At 63.0% G+C, this 17772-nt stretch overlaps 8 protein-coding genes across 8 annotated transcripts; 4 read left to right on the top strand and 4 right to left on the bottom strand.

Moving 5' to 3' along the window:
- Positions 1-1130: 1130 nt before the first annotated feature.
- On the bottom strand, positions 1131-2964 carry MICPUN_55589 (glutathione s-transferase; the record flags this gene model as incomplete). Its single annotated transcript, XM_002507341.1, has 3 exons — positions 1131-1481; positions 1546-2111; positions 2169-2964. The coding sequence occupies 3 exons, from the start codon at positions 2962-2964 to the stop codon at positions 1236-1238; spliced, it is 1608 nt and encodes a 535-aa protein (XP_002507387.1). The 3' UTR covers positions 1131-1235.
- Positions 2965-3231: 267 nt separating this feature from the next.
- On the top strand, positions 3232-4529 carry MICPUN_55588 (haloacid-halidohydrolase; the record flags this gene model as incomplete). Its single annotated transcript, XM_002507717.1, has 1 exon — positions 3232-4529. The coding sequence occupies one exon, from the start codon at positions 3232-3234 to the stop codon at positions 4093-4095; it is 864 nt and encodes a 287-aa protein (XP_002507763.1). The 3' UTR covers positions 4096-4529.
- An 80-nt stretch (positions 4530-4609) lies between these two features.
- On the bottom strand, positions 4610-6156 carry MICPUN_55587 (predicted protein; the record flags this gene model as incomplete). Its single annotated transcript, XM_002507340.1, has 4 exons — positions 4610-4688; positions 4746-4947; positions 5025-5161; positions 5216-6156. The coding sequence occupies 4 exons, from the start codon at positions 6154-6156 to the stop codon at positions 4610-4612; spliced, it is 1359 nt and encodes a 452-aa protein (XP_002507386.1).
- Positions 6157-6403: 247 nt separating this feature from the next.
- On the top strand, positions 6404-8581 carry MICPUN_55586 (hypothetical protein; the record flags this gene model as incomplete). Its single annotated transcript, XM_002507716.1, has 7 exons — positions 6404-6898; positions 7094-7333; positions 7434-7550; positions 7615-7773; positions 7953-8061; positions 8129-8319; positions 8384-8581. The coding sequence occupies 7 exons, from the start codon at positions 6404-6406 to the stop codon at positions 8450-8452; spliced, it is 1380 nt and encodes a 459-aa protein (XP_002507762.1). The 3' UTR covers positions 8453-8581.
- A 21-nt stretch (positions 8582-8602) lies between these two features.
- Positions 8603-11698, bottom strand: MICPUN_55585 (predicted protein; the record flags this gene model as incomplete). The annotated part of the gene is made up of 2 exons (XM_002507339.1): positions 8603-11408; positions 11583-11698. The coding sequence occupies 2 exons, from the start codon at positions 11696-11698 to the stop codon at positions 8603-8605; spliced, it is 2922 nt and encodes a 973-aa protein (XP_002507385.1).
- A 126-nt stretch (positions 11699-11824) lies between these two features.
- MICPUN_98599 (predicted protein) lies at positions 11825-13621 on the top strand (the record flags this gene model as incomplete). Its single annotated transcript, XM_002507715.1, has 2 exons — positions 11825-12583; positions 12659-13621. The coding sequence occupies 2 exons, from the start codon at positions 11825-11827 to the stop codon at positions 13619-13621; spliced, it is 1722 nt and encodes a 573-aa protein (XP_002507761.1).
- Positions 13622-13726: 105 nt separating this feature from the next.
- Positions 13727-16540, bottom strand: MICPUN_55583 (predicted protein; the record flags this gene model as incomplete). Its single annotated transcript, XM_002507338.1, has 1 exon — positions 13727-16540. One exon carries the CDS (start codon positions 16538-16540, stop codon positions 13727-13729), a length of 2814 nt encoding a protein of 937 aa, XP_002507384.1.
- Positions 16541-17404: 864 nt separating this feature from the next.
- Positions 17405-17689, top strand: MICPUN_55582 (predicted protein; the record flags this gene model as incomplete). Its single annotated transcript, XM_002507714.1, has 1 exon — positions 17405-17689. One exon carries the CDS (start codon positions 17405-17407, stop codon positions 17687-17689), a length of 285 nt encoding a protein of 94 aa, XP_002507760.1.
- Positions 17690-17772: the final 83 nt, after the last annotated feature.

Below are 17772 nucleotides of genomic sequence, written 5' to 3'. Positions count from 1 at the left end.
CGCCCCGATCGCCCCGACGGACGAGTGCGTCGCGCTGTTGAAGGAGCTGAACGCGCCGGTGGAGCACATCGTGTTACCAACCACGTTGTTCGAACACAAGATCTTCGTCGGGCCGTTTCAGCGCAAGTTTCCGGACGCCACGTGCTACGTCGCGCCCGATCAGTGGTCCTGGCCCGTCAACTTACCGCCAACCTTCTTCGGGATATTCAAAGACGGCGTGTTGGGCGTGGACGAGCCGCCGTGGGCGGACGAGTTTGAGTACGAACTTTTGACGCCGCCGGCGCTGGTGCGTTTATTTAATCTTTTCCCATCTTTGTATGGGCATTTCGTATGACTGACGTGGTTTTTTATTTATTATGAACAGGGCGTTGCTTCGTACGTGGCGTTCAGCGAGTGCGCTTTCTTCCACAAGGATTCCAAGACGCTGCTCGTCACCGACGCCGTGGTGTACGTGTCGGACAACGTCCCGGACGCCATCCCCGACCGCGACCTGCTCGAGTCCGGGGACGACGACAGCTTCACCATCGGCGCGTTGAAACTTTTAAACTTGTTCGACATTCGAGAAAAGGCGAAGTCGAGGACGCGAACGTCGGCGAACATGAGCGTAGACGAACGCTTGAGGCTCGGGTGGCAGCGGAACGCGCTGCAGGCGCTGTACTTTGGCCCGTCGAACCTGCTCGATCCCGAGACGTCCTGGGCGCAGATTACCAATCGCATGATCGTCGCGCCGGTTGTTTCCACGCTGGTGTACGAGAATGTCCCGATCGAGGTTCAGAGATGGGCGAAAAAGGTCGGGCGTTGGAACTTCACGCGCGTCGTTCCGTGCCACTTCGACGCCCCGATCAAGGCGGGTCCGAGGGAGTGGAACGCCGCGTTCGGGTTCCTCCCCACGAGCCGGCCGGAAACAGTGGACGAAAACGGGGATGGGAAAAACAAAAACTCGAAAAATGTCGGGTATTACCCCGACGAGGACATGGTGCTGCTGAGGGGCGTCGGTGATTTTCTGCTGAAGACCGGGGTGATCTTCACGGACGAGACGCGGCCGAAGGTGTCGGGGATCACCGGCGCCGGACGACCGGGCGGACGAAAGTGAGGAAATCGACCGGGCCGACGTCCCAACAACCTCCAGGTAGCGTCCGTCAACTAACACTTAGAAATATGATAACTACGTTCGCGATGCGCCCCCTCGTCGCGAGACGATTGTTAGACGCGACGTACGTCACCTCACGAGGGAATTAAGCGGCGAGTCCGTCTATGAACCAGTTCAAGTGCGCGCGAAGCTGCCTCGCCGCCGGGTACTTCATGTCCCTCGGCACCCCGACCCTGTCCCGCAGGTACGCCAGCGAAGCCGCCGTCTCCTTCCCCGCCAACAAACCCTTCGCGGAACCTTCAGACGAAACCCGCCCAATCTTAACCCCCACCCGAGCGCCTTCGGCGCTGAGAAGCTCGGCGCACACCCTTCGTAGCGCCGCGTCCACCGCCTGTAAACAAAAAAACCACGTCAGTCGAATTGACCATACAAAGAATAGATTAAAATAAACTCACCGGGACGTGCGTTTCGTTCGGCACCGCGGTCGGGTCGGCGAGGGGCGCGGCGACCGGTCGGGTGCCGACGGCGCCGCACCCGCGAGCGGCGAAACGAACAACCGCGTCGGCGTTGCCGATGACGGCCGTCGCCGCCTCTAACCTGTCGAGAGGGGCGTTTTCCTCGCCGGGACCCCACCACGGTTCGACGTTCGCGGGGTCCTTCAGGGGCTTGAGCGGCAGCTTCCACGAGTTGTCACCGCCCGAAGGTGAATCCCCGCCGACACTGAGATCAGTGCCGTCGATCTCGTTCATGAAAGTCACCTGTTCGGCGTCCCCGTTGGGCTCGCACCCGCCCAGCTGTGGCGGTAAATCGTGCGCGTGCGTGTAATAATCCGACTTGATGTGCGTATAAGTCTCGGTGCGTTTGGCCATCGCTTCGTACCACGCGTCGATGTTAGGCCACCGCCCGCCGTTGCCCTCCAAACGGAACCCCTTGTAGTACGCCAACGACGCCGCCATGCGCTCCAGGAAGGGCGCGAACGTGATGTCGATCAAAGTTAACTCGTCACCGCAAAAGTAAGGACCTGTTAAAAAAAACCACGTCAGTCTAATTGTCCATACAAAGATTAAAATAAACTCACCGGTTGTGTCGACCGACAGTTCGGCTTCCACCGCGTCCAACGCCTCTTCGAACCCCGATCGGTTCGCGCCGTCCATCCACGAGCTCGTGAGCCACTGCATCCAGCGGCCGAAGAGCGCGCGCTCGAGACGGTTCAGGTCATCCTGCCGTTTTCGTAACGCCGACCCGGGCGGCGCGAGGAGGGGTTTGTGGTTTGGAAACTCTCTTTCGAGCGCCGTCGCGATGGACGCGCTCTCGGTGAGAAGCCGGCCGTCAATCTCCATCGCCGGGAGCATCCCGGACGGCACCTTGGCGGTGAAGCTTCGTTTCTTGTCCCCGTAGCACCTCATGTTGATCTTCTCCACCCTGTACGGGATGCGCTTCTCCTCGAGCTGCATCCAGATCTTCTCGCAGTACGGGCACCACGCGGCGTGGTCTCGGTAGAAGAGCACGCGCGGCTCGTCGCTGGTGCCGAAGCGGCGGACCAGCGCTTTGGGGTTCGCCGGGCCGTTCTCGAGGTCGACGGCGAGTGGAACCCCGTGCGACGTCTTGAGCGCGTCGGCGACGGCGGCGAGCTCGTCCCACGACGGCGCCTCGTCCTCGAACGACACGTCGTCGAGCTTCGTGAACGTCTTAGAGGCTGATGATGACTGATCGTCCCTCATGGCGCGCAGCCTTCGCAGGCCGGTCATCATGGCGTCGAACCCGCCGGCGTCGGACCTGACGGACGATCGCGGGGTGGACCGGGCGGGCTTGCGTCGGACGAGGGTGCCGCGCGAGGGCGCCGCGCGATGGACGGCGAAGGCCACCGAGCTCATGTGAGAGCCAGCCGCGGCGAAAAGTGGCGTGCAGTGAGTTCTCGGGGAATCTGATGGATCGATCGCGGCCAGCTCTCGCTCGCCTTATCCGAGGACACGCCCAGTCAGCAGCAGCCCCGGCGAATCAATCAACAGCCGCGCGGCACAGCGTTGACGCCCCCCACCGCCGGGTTCGACATGCCTATCATCTCCGCGCCCCTCACGTCCAGCGCGTTCCGTCCCAGCCTCGCGCCCGCGCTCCGGAGGCGGCGTTCCGAGACGTCGCAGATGTCGTCGAAGGCCGCCCCGCGCCGATCGACGATCCGTCATCGCAAAGGAAATCATCATGGTTCAACCCGCGAGCTGACCGTCCGGGTGAATGCGCTCCGAAACTTCGACTACCCCGAGGCTATCCTGTTCGACTGCGACGGCGTGTTGTGCGAGACGGAGCGCGACGGGCACAGGGTCACGTTCAACATGACCTTCAAGGAGAACGGCCTGGACCACGACTGGGACGTGGACCTCTACGGCGAGCTCCTCAAGATCGGCGGCGGCAAGGAGCGCATGACGCACTACTTCAACACCGTCAAGGAGACGCGCGAGCCGTTCAAGTCGCAGTGGCCGGAGGACACGGAGGAGCGACGCGCGTGGATAAAGTCCATGCACCTGCGCAAGACGGACCTCTTCCTGGAGGTGGTGGAGTCCGGCGAGCTTCCGCTGAGGCCGGGGGTGAGACGACTGGTTAAAGAGGCGTTGGACGCGGGCGCCAAAGTGGCGGTGTGCTCAACGTCAAACGAAAAAGCCGTCAAGGGCATCGTCAAGACGATGCTGCCCGAGTTTGCGGCACGGATCCCAGTCTTTGCCGGCGACGTCGTGGCGAAGAAAAAACCCGCGCCCGACGTGTACGAACTCGCGGCGAAAACCTTGGGGGTCAATCCCGCTCGGTGCGTCGTGATTGAGGACACGCGCATCGGGCTCCTCGCGGGTAAAGCCGCGGGCATGCGGGTGTGCGTGACGAAGAGCATCTACTCGGAGGATGAGGATTTCACGGGCGCGGACGCGGTGTTTGACTGCATAGGGGACGACGGCGACGAGAGGTTCGGGTTCGAGGATCTGACCACACCGGGGTCCTTCTGGCAGGGCGACGACTGAACGACCGTATGACCTTTTTTGACCGGAATTGCTACTACTTGTAGTCTACGTTTGAGCGCGATCGATTGATCGACGCGACCGACGACTGACTGACCGACTTTGTGACGTTTTGTGACCGTGCGTCGAGGCTGAACCCGCCGCTGCCGGTGGACGAACACGGTAACTGGTACCGGGGCGAGGACGATACAGACGAGGAGGCCAGGAGAGGAAGCGATGACTCACCGAGCGGTGGTGAGTCACCGGGGCGTGGGGACGACGGGCTGACCGACGCGGAGCGCGCGATCCTCGCCGATATCGATCCGGCGTGAACGCGGCGACGGATGAGATTAACTCGTTAACGACGAGTTAAAAGGCGCGAGCGGACGCGGGAGGCTCGAGGCGTGGCTGGACTGTTAGCCCCACGTAGACTATCATGACGAGAACTCAATCGCCCCAACTTGACAAGAACGCACCCTCGACGTAAAGCTCCACATAAATAGACCACCTACTCGCGTCACGATTACGACGACGCGACTCAAGGGTACACCACCGGCAACGCCGGGTGCCTCGCCACCTCCCCAGCCTTGACGTCGGCGAGCCAGTCCCCGTAGCTCCTGTTATGAAAAACCACGTCAGTCGAATTGCCCACACAAAGATTAAAATAAACTCACCACTCGTCCTCCTCGTGCGGCACCTGCCTCAGGTGCCCTTCCCGTCCCGTCAACCGCCTGGCGCCGTCCAAAAAGTAGCACACGCTCAGCGCGTGCCGCGGCGGCGCGTCCTCGGGCTGCGGCGGGGACCAGTGCAGGCACCACCCGGCGTGTGCGGTGAGGTCTCCGAGGTCCAACGGCTCGTACGACTCGATGTCGTATCCTGCAAACAAAGGTGAAAAACCACGTCATCAGTCCAATTGCCCAAACGAAAATACGAAAAATAAGGGTTAAACGCACCGCGCGATTCCAGATCCTCCATCCCCTCCAGCGTGTGCCAGTACGGGAGCGCAAAGTCTCTGTGGCTCCCGCTGGCAAACACCAGCGCGGCGTCGTCTTCCTGCAGCGGCCTCAGTGGCAGCCAGAGGGTGACGAACCTGTTGGTGTCGACGTCAGTCTGCTTGCCAACACGAAAATGAAAATAAACTCACCTGTTGGTGTCGAGCGGTACCATGTTGGCGTCTGAGTGCCAATTCGTCTCTCCGAAACCCGGAGGTTTGACGAAGACGCACGACTGGTACAAACGCACGCGATCGCCCTCGTTCTCGTCCGCGCCGAGTAACTCGGCGGCGATCCGCGCGAGCCTCCTGCTCATGATGTACCCCGCGCATTCCTTGATCCCATCCGATGTTGAATCTCCCGACACAGCTGTGTTTTTCGAAGAATCATCATTCGAAGAATCATCTTCGCCGGCTACGTAGTTGTCCCTGTGGATGTTAAACGTCTGCAAAAACCCAACCTCCTCGTCGGAGTACCTCTCGATGGCTCGCATCGCATCCTCCTCGCTTTCGATGGCGTCGACGTCCACCGCGCCCGGCGGGCACAGCACGGACACTCGATGCTTATACGCTAACAGCGTTCTGGTTCGGGTTTCTCGAATGAGCGCCACCGCCATCGAACGCGCCTCGTCTTGCGTCAACACGTTTCGGATGCACGCGTGACCTTTCCGCTCGAAGAACAGGCGGTCTTCCAGGGTGGTGGCGGCGGGCGGGACGTGCGGGGCGTCCATGGCGAAGACGTCGGTTCCCTTTGAGGAATCGTCAAAGACGAGGGCGTCGAACTTGCCCTCGAGGATCTTCCTGTTGACGGGCGGGTCGCGGACCGCCGTCTGCTGCTGCTGCTGCTGCTGCTGCTCGTCCTGCTCGGGCTGTTTCTTCTTGGCGGCGTCCGATCCGCCCGAGGCCTTCTTCTTCTTCGTCGCGGTGCCGCCACCCTTGTTGCTCCCTTTCGTCCCGCCTCCGCCCGTGCTTTTTTTACCGCGCGCGCCCCCGCCCCCGCCACCCTTGCCGCGTCCGCCGCCGGCTCCTCCCGCCGCGCGCACCGTCGCCAGCGACGCCGCGACGACGACGCGCGCGACGGGAGCCGGCGCCATCGTTCCCACTCGTTCCCTGTCGCTCGATCCCTTCCTTGCGCGCGAATGTGCTGTGCGCGCGGGCGGGGCCAACCCCCCGGTGCCATCATAACCCCGTTTTGAAAAGCACCTGGCCTGATCCAAAAGTCTCGCGGATCTCGCGGGAGAGCCCCGTCAGCTCTTTTGTCACGTGCGTTCGACCGCACTCGCCGCACACACCGCCCCACGTCTCGCGCGCATCCTCGGAGGGATGCCCGCGGTGAGCGCGATGAGCGCGACGACGACGGCGGGGGCGCCGCATCGCGCGCGGATCCGACCCCGTTCGAACCTCGCGGCGACGTATTTGTCACCCATTCTTCCGGGTGCCGTGGCATTACACTCACCGTCCAAACGCGAGGCGACCCTTCCGCACGTTCGGACGAGGACATCGACCGCGTCGTCGTCGTCGTCGTCCGCATCGTCGGACGCCGTCGTCTCGACCGAATCGTGCGAGTGGACCGACGACGAAAGCGAGTGCGCGCGCAAGACCAAGGCACTCAACGTCCACGAGTGCGGCGTGCCCGACGACCCTGGACTCAACTGGCACCTCCTCTCCGAGTCCCAGTGCGACCTGACGACCATCGTCAAGTTTCGCCGAAACCACGAGTGGAGGGAGTATCAGAGCTCGAAGCGGTGGTTCCAGCAGCTCACCACCATCAACGGGAGTGTGGTGGCGAGGCGGGTGACGTTCCCGGCGCTCGTCATCACCGCGTGGGCCGTCGCGGTGCGTCCACACCCATCTAATCATCATCCCCCAAACGAGTGATCTTTCTCCTCGCAAATCAAATCTTCCCACACTCGTCCCACCCGTCCGGATGACCCCAAACGGGCTCGACGACACATCCCCACACCAAAAACACACACAAACACATAAACATAAACATCCGTCCCTGCCCCACGCAAACGACGACCCGCACAGGTTGCCACCGCGGCTAAGACGGTGTCCGCGCCGTGGCTGTGGGCCTCCGTGTCTTCTGCGTCCCAATTCGTGTCCATCGTCGGCGGCGCCGTGTCGCTGCTGTTGGTGTTTCGCACCAACGCCGCGTTCGCCAGGTTCTGCGCCGCCGCGGACTCGTTCGCGGACGTCCTGGCGTCGACGCGAAACCTCTCGCGCAAGATGGCGGTGTGGGCGCCGGTAACGCATCGGTCATCGCTGGCGGTGAGTTCATTTTAATCTTTATTTTGTACCGGCGCTGGTACTTGTACCTTCGTATGTATGGGCAATTCGTCTGATGACTAACGTGGTTTTTGATTCACAGCGGCTGTGCGCGGCGATCCCGTGGGCGGTGAAACACCGCGGGCAAGGGATACACGGCACCCCCGAAGCGGCGGAGGAGCTGGAGACGGTGCTGACGCCCGCGCAGCTGGCGCGGCTGGTGAGTTTATTTTTTTATTTTCGTATGTATGGGCAATTAGTATGACGTGTTTTTTTAAAAACAGGACCCGGCGGGTAACGTCCCAGCGCAGCTCATGACGGAGATTACACGGGCGCTGGATCGGATGAACGAGCACAAGGTGGAGCTCATCTACCAGCTCCTGATGGATAACGACCTCACGGCGCTGCACGCGTACGCCGCCAAGACGGATCGCATCGCGCAGGTGAGCGCAGAGCCCTTTCGCTTTTTCCCGAATATATTCGAGCTCTCGCGTCGCCGTCCAAGCGGTACCGCCGCCTTCGTTACTGTCGTTATTCACCTTCATTCGCGTATATGACGCACCCCAAAACCAAATACGAGCACATATAACCCAAACTCACCACATTCGCCAAACACACGCAGACCCCCACGCCGGTGAGCTACACGCGTCACATATCCCGGAGCCTCATGCTGTGGCTTTTGACGCTACCCGCGTGCTCCGTCGGCGCGGGGTGCCCGTGGTGGATCACCGGTGAGTTTATTTTTGTTGATTTTCGTATGTATGTGCAATTTGTATGACGTGTTTTTTTATAAAACAGGCGCCGGCACCGCGCTCGTCTCGTGGCTCCTCCTCGGCATAGACGACCTCGGCATGCAGCTCGAGCAGCCGTACACGGTGATGGCGCTCAAGTCGATGTGCGAAGACGTTCAGGACGAGGTCGTGCCGGAGACTGGGCGCAGCGAGTGGACGCCGAGGATCGGAGCGCCGCGGGACGAGGTGAAGGCGTCGGTGCGTTTATTTTATTTAATCTTTGTATGGGCAATTACATTGACGTGTATTTTTTTTTTAACAGGGGTTCCTCAACTCGGAGTTGGTCGGAGACGAGACGGCGGACGCGACGACGCAGCTGGCGAGCGCGTGACGTGCATAAAAGATAAGAGAAGGGCTCGGGCTCGTACTCAGGGTTTCATCGCAAAGGAAGAAAGAAGACTCGCAACTCACGGCGTACCGTAAGTTTAACGCGATGTAACGTATAAATAGCACTACACGTAATCGAACCAGCCGTCGACAGTCACCGACGACGTCCGGAGAGCGCGAGGTCCACGATGGGGCGGAAAAACTCGTGCGCGTCGATCTCCTCCCTGTACACGAACGTCTCCGGCGCGTACTGGAACGACGGCGGCGCACTTCCCGATGTGCTCGAATGATCCTCCTTCGAATGATCCTCCTTCGACTGATCCTCCTCGCACGCCGCCCTGATGACGTCCATCGCCTTGTCCATGGTCCAGTGCGATCCCGGCCTGTGATTGGTGGAAGCCTCGCGAGCGGCGTCGACGCGCGCGTTGAAAAATTCCAATCTTTGATGTATCGCCACCGCGTGTTCCCTCATGCGATGTATCGCCAGCTCCAGCTCTGGGTCGTTCGCGTGGAAACCCTCGTGTGATAAACCCTCGCGGGGGTTGGAATCCTTCCTCTCGTCAACGCGGTCCTTAACCGGATCCAGAAACTCGTCCAGAAACGGCGCGAAAACCTCGTCCCTTCGCTGCAACGCCGCGTACACCAACTCGGGGCATTTACTCGCGGATGTAACCAGCGCGCTCGCCAACGCCGCCGAGACGAGCGCCGCCACGGCGGTGGGAAGGCCGGTCCGACCGCGTAAACCGTCGCTCCCGGGTTCGATCCCGGGTCGTCCCATCGCCGCGCTCACGCGTTTTCGCCGCCGGCGGTGCAGGACGTCAAAGACGGCGACGAGTCGCTGCGACGCCGCCGAGGTCAACCCGTCAAAGTACGGAGCCGAGTTGGCCAGCGCCGCCAGAGCGCACGCGCGCGCGAACGACGAGGTCGCGGGTTCGATACCGCCCTCCCCCGAAGTGACATCCCCCTTTTCAATTCCTCCCCCCCTCGCCACGCGGCACAGCACCAGCACCCACGCCGAACCCAGCGTCTGTTGAGGCGGCTTACCGATCGATTTGAAACCCGACAACGTCTTCGCCGAGGCCGAAGAGTTGAACCAAAAGTCTGTTCGATCGTTCAACTGCGAATCGTTCAACTGTGAATCGTTCAACTGTGAATCGTTCGACGACGACGCGAGTCGTTGAGAGGTACTAAGCGAGTGCACCGCGCGGTTCACGACGGGGTCCTGCGACAACATCGCCAGCGTCGCCGTCGCCACGCTCGCCACGCCGCTTACATTTAATTGAGTGGTGCCTCGAGGACTCGAACCCCCGACCTCGGCGTAAGTTGCGTGAGCGCGTCTCAGCAGCGCGCTCACCAACGCGCGAACCGCGTTCGCGTCGGCGACGACCGCGCGGTAGAAACCCTCGTTGCCGTACAGGAGCGAGTACGCCAAGAACACGCCGACGGCGGCTTGCTGACAGCTGGCGGCGTGAGATTTATCGCCAGATGCGCCGGATGCTGCGCCGGCTGTGTCGGCCGAGTGCATCGCGAGGACGCACGCGCGAAGGACGCGGACGCGAAGGGCGTCGGACTCACCCGAATCGTCGTCTTTATTCGACCGTTCGAGTCGCACCAGTCGAAACAGCGCGTCGCGAAAGGGATTCGCCGCTATGGACGAACCCGTCGCGGGGGGCGTTTCGGGGGGGTAATTTTTGGAAAAAACCAGCCCCGATCGATCCGCGCCGGAATCGAACCCGGGAGGAGCGAACGGCGACCGGGACGACCCGACGGGCGACCCCGGGTCGTCGTCCACGTCCATCGACGCGCGGCGCATCACCGTCTCCACCTCGCCCAAGCCGCCGCCCCACTTTTCCCGAGAAGATTTGACGATCCCCGCGGACCGTCCGGGACTCGAACCCGCGACGTTCGGTTCCCGGCGAACCACCTTACCCGCCGTGGACACCACCGCCGTGGACGCGGACTCGTTCGCGACGCATCGGCCAACCTCGGCGACGCCGTCGTATCGCGCGGGGCGGTGCAGCAGACGCGTCAGCGCCGCGCCCGCGGCGTCACCGAGGGGACTGAAAACAGAAACGTCCCAATCTTTGCCTTTATCGTCATCCCCATTGTCGTCATCGTCGTCGTCGTCGCCGAGCAGCAACGCGGCCATCGCCCCGAGGAACCCGCCGCGGGGCTTACCCGACGCGTCGTTCGGGTCGTGCATCCACGCGTCAGACCCGCGCGGGAGCGGCGGCCGACGCGACCAGAGTCTCAGAGTCTCGGCGACGACGTCGCGATAGATTGATTCCCCGCTGCGTCCGTCGCCGCCTGCATCCACAGCCGTGCAGCCGTCGACGGCGTCCATCAAGACGTCGAAGGCGTCGAATTCGCCGTCGGTTTCGTTCGCGAACGGCGCCGAGGGGGTCGATAAAGGGGACGAAGAATCAGCCTTTGAATCATCCGCCGTCGAATACTCATCGGCGATTGCTTCGAGACTTCGGCAGCACGCGACACGAAGGGCGTACACGTGGCATCCACGTGGCGCCCGCTCGTCCGCGCATCCCGCCACGACGTCCACCACCGCGGCCATGAAGTCGCACACCGCGGGCTCCGCCGTGGCGACGCCTCCCGACTCGTCCGGGGCGTCGTCGTCGTCATTCGCGATTTGTCGTCGCCGTCGGCAGAGGAACCGCAGGGTGTCGCGCGAACATCGTCGGAGCGCGCGCGTCGCGAGCGTCGTGGCGTTGATCGCGGCGGTCCACGCGTCGTCTGCACGATCCTCGTTCGCGACGTCACCCCGGCTGGGATTCGAGCCCGCGACATCGGAACGCGAACATCGTCGCAGCGCGGCGGCTGCGCGCTCGAGCAACGCGTCGAGCGTCCCTGGGGCGATCGAGCCAAAATCGACTCGACCCAGCACCACATCGAGGTCGGCGTCCGAGGCTGAGGTGATCGCCGCGGGAAAACGAAGGAGCTCGTCCCTGCGAGTATCGATGGGTGGGGCGGTGGGTGGGGGTGAGGGGTGGGCGTCGTCCGTCCATCGCGGAGGGTCGTCGTTCGGGGGAGGACAGGACGACGCGGGAGGACGATGTCATCGTCGCTCATTCATCGCATCGGTCGAATGGACGCGGGCGCGAGTGGGGTTTGCCGCGCACCATGTCGGATCGTCCGGCGTCGTCGGGTCCGGGTCGCTGAGCCGCGCGAGGTTGGCGTCGACGTCGTCCTTGCACCGGGCGTACGCCGCCGCCGCGGTCGACGAACCCGCGCCCATCGACCTCTGACGACGACGACGTTCGTTGGACCTTTCGACGTTCGTTGTTGCTTTCTGTTTTGGCTCGAAACGATGAAGGTGCTCATCAAGTTGACTCGCACTGTTCCGCGCGCGCCAGACGCCGCCATGGCGGCCGGGGACGACGACCACGGCGACGCGCTGGATCGTCGGGAGATGTCGCCGCTCGCGCGCCGCGCGGCCGCCACGCGTCGTCGCATAGAGGCGGCTCGAGCCGCCGCCGCGGCGACCGCGCCCCGGTCGCCAACAAATCTGAGCAGCACCGCCACCGGTAACACGTCGCGCATGTTCGGCGCGCCGACCCAACATCATCCGCCTTCGTCCCCTGCGGCGCGGGAGGATCGCAAGTCGGGCTCGCCGTACAACGTCGGCCGCGTCGCGTCGTCCTCTGTCGGGGGGTCGAACCTCGCCACCCCCTCCGGGCTCGCGGCGCGAAATCGCGCAGACGTGCGAACGCACGCCAGGAAGATTCGAGTCTGCGTGCCGATGACCGCCGAGTGGTTCAAGTGCGGCGAGCACATTCGCGCGCTGGCGGAGGCGGCGGAGCGCGAGGACCGGAACCCGTCGGTCGCCGGTTCGAACCCGCGCACGGCCACCAACCCGTCCCTCTGGGACGTCGACGACGGCGTCTGGGTCGCCAGGAGCATCTTGGAAGAGGGCAAACTCAACGCGCTAATCAAATCGATTGCCGCGCACAGGCAACTGATCCGTCGGGTGCGAAATCGCGGGGGTTCGCTCGCGTGGGAGACGCACGTGACCGAGACGTGTGTTGCGGTGGGTTTGACACGTGGCGATTGCGTGTCGCGGGTGAAACGGTGGGAAGCCGACGCGGGGAGAGTGCTGTTGCACGTGTTATCGTCGGTTGAGGTGCGTTAATTTTTTTTCTTTGCACTTACAAGTATGGGCAATTAGTTTGACGCGTGGTTTTTTTTTGGTTTACAGGCGGCGCAGACGGCGGACGTCGAGGCGCTGCTGAGGCACTGCGCGGCGGTGCTGACGTGGCAGGACGCGATGTGGATGGCGGACGAGGCGGACGAGGCGGGCGTCGGGGTGGGCGGCGTCGGGGCGTCACGTGGGTCGACCGTTACGACCGTTACGAGTGGGCGCTCGGTCCGAGGCTACGGAGACGATGAAGGCGAAGGCGACGGGAAGGAGGATGGGGACCCCGGCGCGCGGGAATCGAACCCGCGCGCGTCGTACGGCGCGTGCCAGGAGACCCACGTCCTCCACTACCTCGAGCGACTCTTCTGCACCCACGTCGACGCCCTTCACGAGTCGGCGCTCGCCAACGTCGTCGCGAGGTGCGGTTTGTTTCAATCGCTGTGCGCTTTTTTAGACGAGCGAGGCAATTCGCTGCGACTCGAGGACCGCCGCGCGGGGCTCTACGCGCTGTCCGGGATCATCGCCACGGAATCGTTCGCGTCGCACAGGAGGCTCATCGTGGGGGGCGTGGTCGGTGACGGCGCGGTAACGGTCGGTAACGCCATTTTACCGATGGGGAAGTCGGGGGAGTCGGGAGGGGACGCCGCTTCGCGCGAATCGGGCGCCGTCGGTGACGGTTCGTTCGTCGGACGAAACGGCTCGTTCGTCGGACGAAACGGCTCGGACGACGAGATCGCCGCGGTGGACGCCCGAATCGTTCGAATATCCGGTCGGCTCGTGGAACCGAATTGGGGCTTCGATACCGACGTGGATCCGGCGGAGCGAAGGGGCGTCGTCGCGCTGCTCGACGAGGCGAGACGGCTTCGGCGGAACGGCGAGGTCGGGGGATCGATTCCGCGCGGGGCCGCGGCCGACGTCGGCGAGGGGCGGACGCCGTCGCCGCCGCCGCGGCGGTCGAACGCGCGGCGGCCGATGAGCGGCCGGGTCATCGCCGACAGGATAAGAGCTCTCTCCGCGGTGTGACGCGAGGTGAAGAAACAAATAAAATCATCATTGACATCTACCTTCGAAGGTATCACTTTTTACATAGTCTATGTACACGCAGACGCTCGGACGCTCGCGAAGATTTCACGCGAACATCGCGACGGTCAGGAACGCGCACGCGCTCGCGAACGCCGCGCTTCCCGCTCCCAACCTCGGCGTCGCGTCGGTGTCGTCCGTGACCAGCTTCGGCGGCGGGGGAGGGTTAGGGGGCGGCGGCGGCGGCGGCGGCGACTTCTCCACGGCGGCGGCCGCAGCCGTCGACTGCGTCTTGAACGTGTCGACGGCGCTCGCGTCGACGCCATTTATCGTCTTGAGCTCCGCGATGGGATCCACGTTCTCGTCGAGCGTCGCCTCGATGCCCGCCGCCTTGAGCGCGTCCCTGGCCTTCGTGAGCTTGTCGTCGTCGACCTCGGCGGAGCTGAAGAATACTTCGACGTCGTACGCGGCGGCGGCGAGCCGCCGCCTTTTCCCGCTGGCGGCCGCCGTCGCGACGCACGCGCCGAGTGAGCTTGAGAGTCCTGCCTTTGCATAGTAATCTGAGCACGCCGTGTCCGCGTCCGGGGCTGTCAGCTTCGCGGTGAGCTTCTTGACCGCGTTCCCACCGATGGCCGCGTCCGCCAGGAGCTTAGCTTTCCTCTTCAGGGACTCGTCGGTGATGCCGGCGAGGATAGAGTCCCGAGTCTCCTCCGCCTGTTCCTTGGCGGACTTGACCTTGAACTTGTCGCGCGCCTCGGCGACGGTCGTGCCCCCCAGCGCGGCGACCGCCTCGAAGTCGGCGTGGCCGGCGCAACCGTCGGCGCCGTAAACTGCAGTTTTCGCAGGGCCGGGTCTGCAGTAATTGTCATTATCGAGGACGCATCCGGTGACAGTCGTGCTCGTGGTGCACGTCGAATTCGTGAGGTACCAGCACGCATCATGCCAATACTCGTCCCAATACTTGCTCACGCCGGGAGGGGCGCCGGTGTCGGACAAGATCTTTTTGATGCTCTCCTTCGACGGTTCGCAATTATAAACTTCAAACCAATCACAACCTGAAACGGCGACGCACGCGTCACGCGTATAGGGGCTCACATTTAAGCACTTGTCAGCCGCAAAATCCTGAAAATACGATTCATCCGTCATTTCAGAGCGTTCGGCGTCGTCATGGTAGCAATATCCGGACCCGGACGACGACCACGCACAGTTTCTCTTCGAACTCGCCGCGAGACAATCCGCCTCCGTCTTGACGAGCTGGCAGAACATATAGTTTTCGTATTTCGGGCAGAACTTGGCATCTCCCCAGGAGTACCTCTTCCTGCACTCGGCCGCACTGAGGACACCGGCGTAGCTGCAGCTCGTCTTCTTGTTCCCTTTGCGCACGTACCCGTCGTTGCACGTCGGAGTGCACGACTTTGACATGGCGAGACGGTAACCGCAATCGCCCTTCCCGCCGTTGGCTGGCGCGGTTGAGACGTCGCATCCCGCGGCACAGGTGGCGAATTTCAGGTACCCCGACACGCAGGTCGTCGTCGGGCCTGTCGCGGCGTAGCCCGAATTGCACGTCGGCTGGCAGCTCGAGCCGGACGCGAGATTCGCGGGGCAGTTGCCGACGGCGGCGTTGGGAGGAGCGACGGACGTGTCGCACGCGGTGCCAACCTCGAAAACTCTCGTGTGCTTCGCAGCATTTCCGGCAGAGAACACCGCCACGCGAGAACCATCCCCGGAAAGGGATACCATTGCACCGGCTAAATGAGATGCGGATTCCCCCGGGATATCAACCATGCGCCGCCACGATTCAGCTTCCGAGTCCCATTGATGCACCACGACGACGCCCTCGAATGAATTCCATGGATAGTCACCATACGCGACGCGGGTACCGTCACGCGAGAGGGACACCGCTGTCCTGCCGAAAAATGAAAATGTAGTCCGAATGCTGCTCCATGCTCCAGAACTCCATTTGTACACATATCCGTACGAGCCCGCCACGACGTTTCCGTCGTACGAAACCGAGGCCGCCGAAACCGTGGATTCCGCCAAGCTCAGAGTTATCGAGTCTCCGACGACCGACCACGACGACGATTTCCACTCGTAGACGTAACCATTTTGGGAATATCCGTCGGGTGTGAACACGGCGATGCGTTTGCCGTCGCCGGAGAGCGTCCCGGTGTCCGCGTAGACCTTTCGGCTGTATGGACCGAAACTAAAGTCATCGGTAGTCCCTGAGACCGTCGACCACGCTTCGATCGTTTCACCCATCTGGGTCCACGCTACACCGGATGCTGTCAGGTCGCTTGCGGGCCACTGGTAAATTCGGACTCGGCCCGTCCTCGTCGCGTTGAAAGCAGTCGAATCGTAGGAAGAAAGAGTTTGATCGTTGTTTCCGATCGCCAACACCTTGCCGTCACTCGAGAGCGAAACTTTGGCGACATATCCCTCGGACGAAGACCCGAGGATATCGGAACCGACCCGTTGCCAAGAGCCGGATGCGTAGTGATACACGGTGACGGTCCACCAACCGACGATGCCGTCATTGTCGTAATCGCTGATTGCTACCACCTTGCCATCGCCTGAAAGACACGCGCTCTGGATAAATCCTTGCGGCGGGGAGATCCTGGAGCCGAGAGGTGTCCATGCGCTTGAGCCGGATTGCCACTCGTACACATCGACGTGATAAGGATAAAAGTTCGAGCCGACGAGCAGGCGCGAGCCATCCTCGGAAAAAGACAAGATCGCTCCGTGTTTGCCTCCCCCGTCGTCCGTTAACGTGGCGCCAATCTGGGTCCACGAAGCGCTGCCTCCGTGTCCCGCGATCTCGAGGGCGGTCGATTTACCCGAGAGGAGGAGGAAGACGGCGACGCACAGCCACCGCGTCAGGGTGGCGCGCGGGGGTGCGGTCGAGTTTTGCCTCGTCTCGGTCATGTCAGTCAGTCGCTGCTCGTCGGTCACGCGTAGGGTGGGAGGGGGCGGTGCGGGGTCAGCCGCGGGACGGGGCGAGGAAACTCACGGCGACGCGGTCGCGAAACCTCCCAAAAGCGGTATCGCGCGAGGCAACCGAAGCCGTCGGCGCGCGCGGTCTCGCTCGGTCCGGCGATGCGGAGACTTGCGCTCGAAGCCCCCTCTCGGCGGCCGGCGAATTATCCGAGCACTGCCCCAAGGGGAGGGAGGGCAACCAGAAAACGTGGGGATTCGACACTCGAGCATCGGACGCACCTCGGCGCGTATCGGGGTTTTGCGGTTGGGGGTCGGCGCGTCTCGCGCGTTCGTGGCGCGGGGGCGAATATCGGGCGCGGGGGAGGCGCGCGTGTCAGGACTGGGCCTGGCGGGCGACTGCGTCTCTTCGGTCGCCAAGAGGTGGCCAAAGGTCGCCGAGAGGATTTTTTTTTGTCACGTGTTTCTGGACGGCAACGGCAGCAACTGCGAGCCTTGCCGGCGCGAGCAGCGTGGATTTCGTCTCGCCGAAAAGATCATAGGGCACGTTCAAAATGTTATTAAACCCGACTGCGGTTTAGTCAGACTTTTAGTCAGACAAATCTCAGATTTACCGCCGGTGCCGACGCCGCCGCTTTTTCGTTCATCACGCGCGCGCGTCTCTCGCCCGTCACTCCCACTCGCGCCGGACACCCCGCCGAGACCCGCTCGAGCGCCTCCTCTTCGAAGGAGATACACGGGCGAGGGGAACGCCGCGGGCGACTTCGAACCCGGGACGTCCCACGCCCCCAGGAGCACCTCCACCAACTCGCCCAACGCCGATTGTCACCCGCTCACCCATTCGCCACAGTCGCCATGGGCAAGTGCGGCCAGACGATGAACGCCAAGCGCAAGCACAAGAACAAGCAGCGCAAGGAGAACAGCCGCGCGCTGAAGCTCCGCAAGAACGGCGTGCTCAAGAACCGCGCCGAGCTCGCGAGGGTGAGCGGCGTCGCGCGGACGGGGAAGCAGGCGAGGAAGCAGCTACGCAACGCGCGCCGCCGCGAGAGGAACGACATGGACGACGCCGCGAAGGAAGCGGCGGCGGCGGAGGGTGGGAGCGGCGCGGACGGGGGAGGGGACGTGGTGATGGCCGACTGAGCGCGCGTCCACGCGCGACGGTTGTGGGGGGGTGGGGACGCGCCCGCGCGGACCGCGTCCGTCGCTCGCACCGGGCACCGCCG

This window comes from Micromonas commoda, chromosome 1, assembly GCF_000090985.2.
Source record: "Micromonas commoda chromosome 1, complete sequence".
Classification (NCBI taxonomy): Eukaryota; Viridiplantae; Chlorophyta; class Mamiellophyceae; order Mamiellales; family Mamiellaceae; genus Micromonas; species Micromonas commoda.
This window is presented reverse-complemented; position numbering and strand designations above follow the sequence as displayed.